The 10141-nt window shown below is 48.5% G+C and overlaps 1 protein-coding gene across 1 annotated transcript; it reads left to right on the top strand.

Annotated features, from left to right (window-relative positions):
* LOC133272314 (cytochrome P450 2C29-like) lies at positions 1 to 5950 on the top strand. The gene is made up of 9 exons (XM_061459378.1): positions 1 to 210; positions 557 to 719; positions 1209 to 1358; positions 1662 to 1822; positions 2243 to 2419; positions 2947 to 3088; positions 3503 to 3690; positions 4676 to 4817; positions 5329 to 5950. The coding sequence occupies exons 1-9, from the start codon at positions 31 to 33 to the stop codon at positions 5508 to 5510; spliced, it is 1485 nt and encodes a 494-aa protein (XP_061315362.1). The 5' UTR covers positions 1 to 30; the 3' UTR covers positions 5511 to 5950.
* Positions 5951 to 10141: the final 4191 nt, after the last annotated feature.

Genomic DNA, 10141 nt, shown 5'->3' with positions numbered 1-10141 from the left:
GAGTCACTCCCTCCTGAGCTGCAGAAGCAAATGGAGCTCCTGGGAGCAGCCACTATTGTCCTTCTAGTTTGCATTGCTTGCCTGCTTTCTGTTGCAGCATGGAGAGGGAAGTCTGGAAAGGGGAAGATGCCCCCAGGACCAGTTCCCCTTCCCATCCTAGGTAATGTGCTGCAGGTGAAACCAAAGAACATGGCTAAAACCTTCCAGAAGGTAAAGCTACTTTCTTCTCTCTTACGTTACTTTCTCTTACTTTATTCTATGGTTGAGAACCATGTACGACCTGTGCATGGGGACAACATGTGGCTCTAGCTTGATGAGTGGCAAGCCTAGAGGAGCAGAAAAGTGGTAGGGATCTCAGCTTCTCCCCTCCCTGCTGTTGCCATTGTTGTTCAGGGCCTGATAGCTGGAAACCCTCTCCACACCCAGAATTATCATGACAGGACCAATCTGGACACTGCTAGTCTGTGAGGCTGCACTACCTGCAGTGGGATGCAGCAGCAAGGCCACTTTTCAACTCCTCCTCCCTATCTGCTCATTCTCTCTTGCATTTTGACAGCTCAGTGAAGAGTATGGACCAGTGTTCACAGTGCACCTGGGCTCTGACCCAGTGGTGGTCCTGCATGGACATGATGTGGTGAAAGAAGCCTTGGTTGATCGTGCGGATGAGTTTGCTGGCAGAGGACACATGCCAATAGGAGACAGGGCTAACAATGGATTAGGTATGTTTGCTGATCAAGCTCCTTCTGAGGAGAAGGGAAGGGCTGAGTATGCATTTGGCAGAGCTGGAGTTCATTATACACAAGGGAAGACTGTGGGGAGTGAATGGGACCCACCTGGAGAAGGGAAGGGAAGGCAGAGTGGGCTGTGATTGTTGGCTTACATGACCTAATGAGGATAGCAGAGAAATGAAGCTGGATTGATACCAGTGAAAGGGTAAGCAGCAGCAGAAGCCACCAGTTGCAACAAGGGAAATTACATGTGGATATGAGTGATGACTTGTTTGATCACAGGGAGGCTGGCTATGTGGTGAAAAAAGCCAAAAGCAGGCAGTTGGGCTACAGGACCTCCAGAGATATTCTCCAAACCACAGTACTGACACCACCATGTCAATGCTGTCACAGGGACAGGATTCACTGTCACCATGAGCCTCTTCATCTCACACGTAGCATGCCCAAGCCAGGTCTTTCCTCTTCCTTCTTCCTCTGCAGGGATTGTGTTTAGCAACAACGAGGAGTGGTTGCAAGCTCGGCGGTTTGCTCTCAGCGCTCTGCGCAACTTTGGAATGGGGAAGAGGAGCATTGAAGAGAGAATCCAGGAGGAAATTGAGTACTTTCTGGAAGAGATTGACAAAACAAAGGGTATGGTCCATTTTTAATATAGGTTATGAGTGCAAAAAATAAAGACTGTATTAAGGGACCCATCTTTTCAGCATAGAGTTGAAGTTCCCATGTGTCTGGTCTGTGCACCAGCTATGCCCCATTACAAAGCAGTAAATAATTCCATAATCATGTACTGTTCTTTTTGGAGGACCCTTCTGTGTCATTGAGAGACTGTGATCTGATATTTCCTCTAATAACCAGGCCTCAGGGTACCCACAGTAGTCATAAGTAGCCATAGTTTTGGGTTTTTTTTAATGGTTTGTAACTTATCTGAAATCACAGGAACACCTTTTGACCCAACCTTTATCCTGAGCTGTGCTATCGCCAATGTCATATGCTCCATCGTCTTTGGGAAACGATATGACTATAAAGACAAGAAGTTCCTGGCTTTGATGAACAACATGAACAACATCTTTGAGATGATGAATTCTCTCTGGGGACAGGTACATTCAATAGCCATTTCACAGTGTCAATATTCTCCCAGGGAAGCAGGAGGCCTCCCTCCCAGTGAAGTTGCATTTCAGTCTTCTAACTAGGACTCCATCAATGCCCTGCTGCACAAATGGGAATTCATTCAAGAGCAAGAAGCATCCTCACCAATGGAGTTGGCTTTGCCAGCTAAGTGCAGCTTCCCCCTAGTCCTGAACATCCTTCTTTTCCACCTTTGAGATTTCTACTGCTACTAAGCAAGACCCTACCATGCTGTCAGACTGCCCAGCCTCATACTTGTGCCCAGCTTCATACTTGTGCCAAGCCTTCTGCTTGGCACAGTTGAGAGGGTTGTGGCCTTTCTAGGCTTTTTGCTAATATCAAAGAAAAGAGCAATGATCATGCTATGGACCTTCCTGTTTCTTTCTTTTCAGCTCTACCAGATGTTCTCAAACATTTTGGTTTACTTGCCTGGCCCACACAACAACATATTCAAAGAATTTGATTCTCTAAAAGCCTTTGTGTCAGAGGAAGTGAAAGTACACCAAGCCTCCCTAGATCCCACTTCCCCTCGGGATTTCATCGACCTCTTCCTCAACAAAATGCAGGAGGTAAGGAGACAACATAGAGCCCCAGCTCAGCCCCAAATACACCTACACTGAACCCCTTCCCTCTCCTAACACAGGCATTAGGATGACCCCTTCCCAGGCAGCTGCGCTGAGCTGTGGGAAGACACCAAACCTCAGATACTAACTCTGCTAGAGCTTACAGCTCTGGGTCTACACACTCACCAGCCACTTCCTGTAGCTGCTTGGACATCAAGACCTTCATCTGCTCTCACCAAAACACAGGGACATTTGCAGTCTGGTCTTGCAGTTCTTTTATTAGAAACTAGCCAACTGGCAGTTGGCATAGCAAGTGAAAAGAGGCAGCTACATAGCATTTGGTCAACAGCTTGAAAGAAGATTGCTGTGGGGTTGAGCTTACTGCATAAAGACAGCATTATAATGCCCCAGATGGCTGCTGCACCTTAGCGGAGAAATGCAACAGCTCTGGGTGAAAAGGCAGGCCTGGGATGACACAAGAGAGGGCCACTTTTCTTATCTCAGCTGGAGCAACATCCCAGCTTTTTCTCTAGGAGAAAGACTGTCCCAGTTCCACTTTCCACATGAAGAACCTGATAACCACCACCTTCGACTTGTTCATTGCTGCAACTGAGACAACTAGCACCACCATAAGATACGGGCTTCTGCTTCTTCTTAAACACCCGAAGATACAAGGTACCAGTCTGTGACCTCTTCCTCTTTAGCTGTTCACCTGGGCTGGGCACGTGTCCAACACCACAACTTTTCTCCTCCCTTTCTCATATTTTATCCAAATGGGCAAAGTCCCTGCACCATCTTTCCCCAGGGTGGTCATTAGAGATCCCTCAGCTTCACTGACATCATCATCAGCTACACTCTCCTCACGGCCCGGACCTGAGTGTGTCCACATCTTTGTCTTCCAGTACTCCTATTTAACCAAGTCACTAGGAAGACATTCTTTGCAGGGGCTGCAGTGGAGGTGTGTTCTAGTTGACACCAAAACCAGCATCACTGCTCCTGTCACCTGTGTTCTTTGGACAGCTTAGGGCAACCTGTTTAGGTAGGTTTGGTTTTCTTTACCCATTTTATGGTTTGTGCCTCTCATGACAGAGAAAGTTCAAGAAGAGATTGACCAGGTCATAGGACGATCACGAAGACCTTGTGTGGCTGACAGGACCCAGATGCCCTACACAGATGCAGTGGCCCATGAAATCCAGCGCTTCATCTCCCTCATCCCCATGGGCCTCCCTCACACTGTGACTAAAGACACACGCTTCAGAGAGTACGTCATTCCAAAGGTTAGTAGGCAAAGTGTGGAAGAGCAACTCTGCCCAACACCTTTGTTCACTTGCCCTGCAGTTTCACCTCCCTGTAGAAATACAGTGGGTTCACAAAAAACGCAGAGCAGTGACTCCTCACACAAAAGGCAGCAAAGCTGTGGAACTGCTCACCACCCTCCAGGAGAGACAGTAAAGTCAGTTGGTAGTTGCTGAGCACAGAGAGCCCCTCAGCCACAAAGTGCTGGAGTCTATCCTGGCTATTCAAGGGAACAAGAAAAACCTGTTTGCCCTGTGCTCACACACTGCTTGAGGCAGTCACTACTGGCTACTGCCAGAGGCAAGACTAGAGCAACCCAAGACCTGGCCTGGCTGGCTACGGCAATGCTCATTGCTCTTCTGGGTGGCCGTGGGAAACAGTAGCATGTGGCGGTTGACATCTTGATTTTCAGCTATCTTGTACAATCAAAACGCAGGACCCAGGGATCTGCTTAGCTTCCACCTCTTGTGTCGTCACTGCTGGATTGTTTATTTCTCCCTGCCCATGATCCAAACAAAAACCCCACAAATGGTCCGGAAGAGAGAAAGAAGAGGATCCTGTCAGGAGAAATTTATCAGGAGAATGTAACAGTGCTTTATTTCCACAACCTTGTGTGCTTTTGCTTTTGGGATCTTGCAGGAAAGAAGGAACATGATGCATCTATAAGTTCATTATTGCGAAACACTAAGGAGAAGAGTTAGATAAGGCGTCCCCAGATGACTAGAGCAGAGTGAGGATAAATGATGTGAAAGTGAGAGGAAGTGCTCAGGAAGAGAAGCCAACTGTCCCTTTTGTGACATCTAGCAGGGTCTCCCTAAAGCTGCCTCCTCAAAGGAAGGGTCCCCAAAGGGAAATGAAACGTGGGTAGGGCTGTGCTGGGAAGCTGAGTTTTCACTTGGCAGGCAGTCAGATTAAGTGATCCAACTAGACTCCCCTTCATGTTCTCTTCCTCTTGTGTTACCTCAGGGCACTACGATTTTTCCCATCCTCAATTCTGTCCTCCATGACAGTAAAGAGTTTCCAAACCCAAATGAGTTCAACCCTGGACATTTCTTGAATGCGAATGGCACCTTTAGGAAGAGCGAGTTCTTCATGCCCTTCTCAGCAGGTAAAGCACAGGCTTTCTCTCTCTTCCTCTCTCTGTTGACTTCCTGCTCTGGCCAAGCATCCTGTCTTTCCCTATAACACACACTCCCTCTCCCTAGCATGGTCCTCTTGGTGCTTCCTTGGGGCTCACTGCTCTTTGGATAACTCCTCCGTATTGCTATTCTCCTTAGCTGCATTTCCCATCTTGTTTGGGGCTTCTCAAACCTCCTACTAGGAGTTGCCAATATAATGATACAAGTGGGACCCACTGACACTTTCTAAAACACCTGTCACCTTCCTGCACAGCCACCAGTCATCCTTAAGCAACCCGTCTTTCTGTTCTTCCTTCACATACCCAATCAAACGGCCAAGGGTTTTTCTTCAACAAACTCTTCTCTTGCAAATGTCCTCAGTAATCCTAACGGTCATCTCACTGCTGTGGGTGTATCTGGTAAACAAAGCTGTGCAACACATCTGCTTAGCACAAACTCTGGTCTAGTCAGCAGAGTGCTATTTGCTGTTTTCACTTCCAGGGAAGCGAATATGCCCTGGAGAGGGCCTGGCACGCATGGAGATATTCTTATTCATGACCACCATTTTGCAGAACTTTACCTTGAAGCCTACTGTCAATCCCCAGGAAATCAACGTAATCCCAGTGCTGAGTGGGACAGGCAATGTACCTCCTGCCTACCAGCTCTGTGCTATCCCCCGTTGAAAAGCACAAAACCGTTCTCTGCACTCTACCACTCCTTCTCCTGGGTAGAAAATTGACTCTGTCCCAGCTGAAACCAGGACACATGTCCCTTAATAAAAACAATTGCAGGAGCATTGGCCCACCTTTCCAAGGCCTCCAAGAAGGCAGCCCAAACACAGGTACAGACACAGAGTAGACGCCTTCAAAGCCTCCCAGAACTGCTCCATCACATCTCAGGGAGGCCTTGGGTGTCATTATAGCCTGTTGCACTGATACTCTGTCCATGGGCTCATTGAGTGCAGTGGCTGCATCAAACAGCCGATTTTCTCACAAATGGCTCTTGCCATGACATGTTTCTCCTTCAGCATGGGCCCCCCCAAAACAGCAGCGTGCTTTGCATGTGGATACCGCTGTATGTGTCTTTGTTAATGACCCAATAAAGAAAAATCTGTTTGAAAAGACTTGAGCCATAATTTTCTTTGGGTTAGGTTGGTACCTACATCTGCTGCTCCACTGCAGAGTAGGTCTGCAGTGCCTGTGGCCAGTGCCCTGTGGGAAAGGCTGTGCCTACAGGGGCAAGGCTCCTGCCTGCTTCATCTGCTGGACCCGTTGCTGCTGCCTTCAAGGACCCCCTGCCAGTCACAGCACGAGACCAGGCAGGAAGACTCGCAGTGCAGGGTAGGAAGAGGGTCCTGCAGCCTGGGGGCTTTCTGTAGCTCTATCTGCTGTTCTTGGGGCTGCCAACCCCGCTACCCACAGCTGGACAAAGTATAACTGCAGCATCCCTCCTAAAGCGGTGCGTTCAGAGGCTGAAGTTCTGTCTGCCTTCACCCTCTTGATGGGAGCCATGGCTGCTCCGGAGGCTCCTTTCATGTCTCAGACACGCTGTGGCCTAGCCTTCCCACAAGCTAGGAGTGGGAAGCCTTTGCTACGGCTCAGCCCTGTTCTTCTCCCACCAACTCCCCCTTCTGCTCCCTCCCAGGCATTTGCCAGTACAACCTCCCCTGTCACTGTGGCCACTCAGCACCCTGCCCTGAATCAAGGTGGGGCTGCTGAGGAGGTAATTTCTCTGGATGGTGTCTCTTGCCTGAATCACACTTTCATTCCACCTCCCAGCTGAAAAGCCTAGGTCTAAGGAAGAAAACACAGTAGCGAGACACCACTGCAGGTAAGGAACAGCTGAGAACTAAGGGAAGCTGCCATCATGGGGGCAAAGTTCTGCAGCTGGAGTTGCATTTTTATTCCAGTTTTCTTGGGCATTTCATTTCATCTCAGTTATGGTCTGGACTCCTTCTGTCAAATGAAGAGCCTGTCTTCATTTCACTCAGAGCCTGAAGGAACTCAGGCACGTGAGTGGTAAGGACTCCAACAAACTCTCTGGCTGCTCTTTTCTACCATCGGTATCACTGCAAGGGTTTATATGTTCTTTATTAAAACAAATTAATTTAGGGGGACAGCAAAACATCTTTCCCAGAGAGGTTGGGTGCTCCAGGGGAATCTGATTTTGCTTCCACATCTTAGAGACATCATTTCAAACAGCCCTTCCCCCATCCAAAGTCTCTTTCCCGTTTTCCATAGAATTTCATGTACGTGCAAAGAGAAAACTCTTACTGCCACCGTGTGATCCTTGGTGGATTGTGCCTGTTATTTCTGGCCCCAGCCACTATTTGGTGGGGTTTTTTCAGTGACAGGATGGATGGTTTTCATAAATGGATTCCACCACAGGTGTCTCTCTTCTGTGTTTCTGCATCCTCATGGGCTCTGGTTGTGTCTGGATCTCCAGTTTGCAGTGTCTGTCTTGATCTTCATTTACATATGTATTTGTTGCTCCCTGCACTATGGTCATATAAAAGTCAGAATTTCTATGATGATTGTCACAAGGTAGTCAGAGACCTTGTGAGTGCTGCAGAGAATACAGTACGCAAGAATTTCCACCTCCCTTTGGAAACGTTTAGCAGTATTTTGAAGAACTATCACACTTGTTCACATCTTGGGTTCTTCCCTCCTTCGCCCTCCATTTTTGCTCATGCAGAACACAGCTATAATGCCTGCGCGTTCTAAACCAACCGCAAACCACTGTTGGCCTCTTATTTGGGATTTCATCAAATGGACAGACATGCAACCAGAAATAGCAGTCATGTAGGAGCCCCAGGCAAGCATGGGGAAAGAGATCACCATGAGCTCTGTAATAGTTTAGGGCTACTCTTAAAGCCAGTCCTGCATTTGGTAAGTTGCTCAGCAGTACGCGTATTATGTTGCGAATCCGTTAAAAGATGACTTAAACTGGCTGATGCACTGGTAAGATCTCTACTTGTGCTGGAGGAAAAAGCAGTGGGTCGTAGCAGTGGCAGACTCTACTTTGAAAGGCACAGAGGCACCCATCTGTCCGCCTGACCCAGTCTCAAGGGAGGTGTGTTGCCTACCAAGGGCACAGATCAGGTATGTTGAAGAGAGGCTGCCTGCTCTAGTAAGTCCCACTCACTATTACCCCTTTCTAGTGATCCATGCAGGTGCTAGTGACATAGATATCCTGGGGAACATAAAGGAGGACTACAGAGCCCTGGGAGAGGTGGCTGGGGGCTCTGGGGCTCAGACAGTCCTTTTGTCAAATCTCTAGGATGCAGGGGAGGACCCTAAAAAGGCTAGAAGGATTAGCCAGGTTAATAAATGGTTAAAAGGGTGGTGTCATAGTCAGGGATTTGGGTGTCCTGAACACGGGACCCAAGCTTGGAGGCCAGGTGTAGTGGGGGCTGGTGGAGCTGCTGCTAAAGAAGGGAAAGAGCAGTTTTGGTAGGAGGCTTGCCAGACTGGTCAAGGAGGCTTTAAACTAGATGTGTTGAGGGAGGGGGCATCATTCCTTCCCAACCCACCCACCCAGTTGCCAGCACCTATAATAAATGCCTGTAGCAATGTAGAGATATTCCAGCCGCTCCAGCCAATGAGCCAGCTTCAGTTGGAGCACAGCTCAGATGCCTTTATGCAAAGACCCATAGCATGGGGAACAAACAAGAGGAATTAGAGATGTGTGCATGTCTAGGAGGGGCATGATATAATAGGAATCACAGAAACATGGTGGGATGGCTCCCATGACTGGAGTGCTGGAATTGAAGGTTACAGGCTCTTTAGAAAAGACAGAACTGGCAGGCAGGGAGGAGGAGTTGCCCTTTATGTTAGGGATAGGCTGGAGAGTATGGAACTGTCTGGGGACAGGTGAGCAGTGAGAGTGCTTGTGGGTGAGGCTTAAAGGGAGAACAGCTATAGGGGACATTACTGTGGGGATCTGTTACAGACCATCTGATCAAGAGGAATCTGTGGATGAAGCACTCTATAGACAGATAGGAACAGCCTCACGCTCGCAGGCCCTTGTTCTCATGGGTGACTTCAACCACCCTGACATCTGTTGGAGCGATGGTACAGCCCAGCACAAGCAATCCAGGAGGTTCCTCGGTTGTGTGGAATACAATTTCCTTCTGCAAATAATAGAGGAGCTGACAAGGAGAGGTGCCATGCTTGACCTTGTGCTCACCAACAGGGAAGGGCTGGTTGGAAATGTGACGCTCCAGGGCAATGCTGGTGGTAGCGATCATGAGATGGTCGAGTTTGAAATCCTTGAGACAGTGAGAAGAGCATGCAGCAAGCTCACTGCCGTGGACTTCAAGAGAGCAGACTCTGGCCTCTTCAGGAACCTGCTTAGTAGAGGTTCCATAGGATATAGCCCTAGAGGGCAGGGGGACCCAAGACTTTTGGTTGATATTCAAGGATCACCTGCTACAAGCTCAGGAGTGTTGCATCCCAACTAGAAGAAAGTGCAGCAGGAGGGCCAGGAGACGTCCTTGGATGGATAAGGAGCTGCTGAAGAAAGTTTGAAGGAAAAAAGAGGCTTATAAAAGGTGGAAGCAAGGACAGGAAGCCTGGGAAGAACACAGAAATGTTGTCCAGTAAGCTAGGGGCCAGGTTAGGAAAGCTAAGGCCCAGTTAGAATTAAACTTGGTTAGGGATGTTAAGGATAACAGGAAGGGGTTCTATAGGTACGTTGTGAATAAAAGACAGACTAGGGACAACATAGGCCTCCTCTGAAAGCAATCAGGAGAAATGGCTACCCTGGATTTGGAGAAGGCTGAGGTTCTGAATGACTTCTTTGCCTCGGTCTTCACTGGAAAAGGCTCTGACCACACCACCCAAGTCCTGGAAGGCAGACACAGGGACTGTGAGAATGAAGATCTTGGGCCACTGTAGGAGAGGATCTGGTTCGAGACCATCTTAAGAACCTGAATATACACAAGTCCCATGGTGAAATCCATCTGCGGGTCCTGAAGGAGCTGGTGAATCAAGTTGCTAAGCCGCTGCCCATCATATTTGAAAAATTGTGGCAGTCAGGTGAAGTTCCTGATGACTGGAAAAAGGGAAATATAACCCCCATTTTCAAGAAAGGGAAAATGGATGACCCAGGGAATTACAGACCAGTCAGTCTCACCTCTGTGCCTGGCAAAATCTTGGAGCAGACTCTCCTGGAAGGCATGCTAAGGCACATGAAAAATCAACAAGGTGCTTGGTGACAGCCAGCATGGCTTCACTAAGGGGAAATCCTGCCTGACCAGTTTGGTGGCCTTCTATGATGGGGCTATGGAACTGATGGATGGGGGTAGAGCAGT

This window comes from Pezoporus flaviventris, unplaced genomic scaffold (assembly GCF_033815535.1).
Source record: "Pezoporus flaviventris isolate CSIRO_AGI_PZ_B2104156 unplaced genomic scaffold, CSIRO_AGI_Pfla_v1 ptg000029l, whole genome shotgun sequence".
Lineage (NCBI taxonomy): Eukaryota > Metazoa > Chordata > Aves > Psittaciformes > Psittacidae > Pezoporus > Pezoporus flaviventris.
This window is presented reverse-complemented; position numbering and strand designations above follow the sequence as displayed.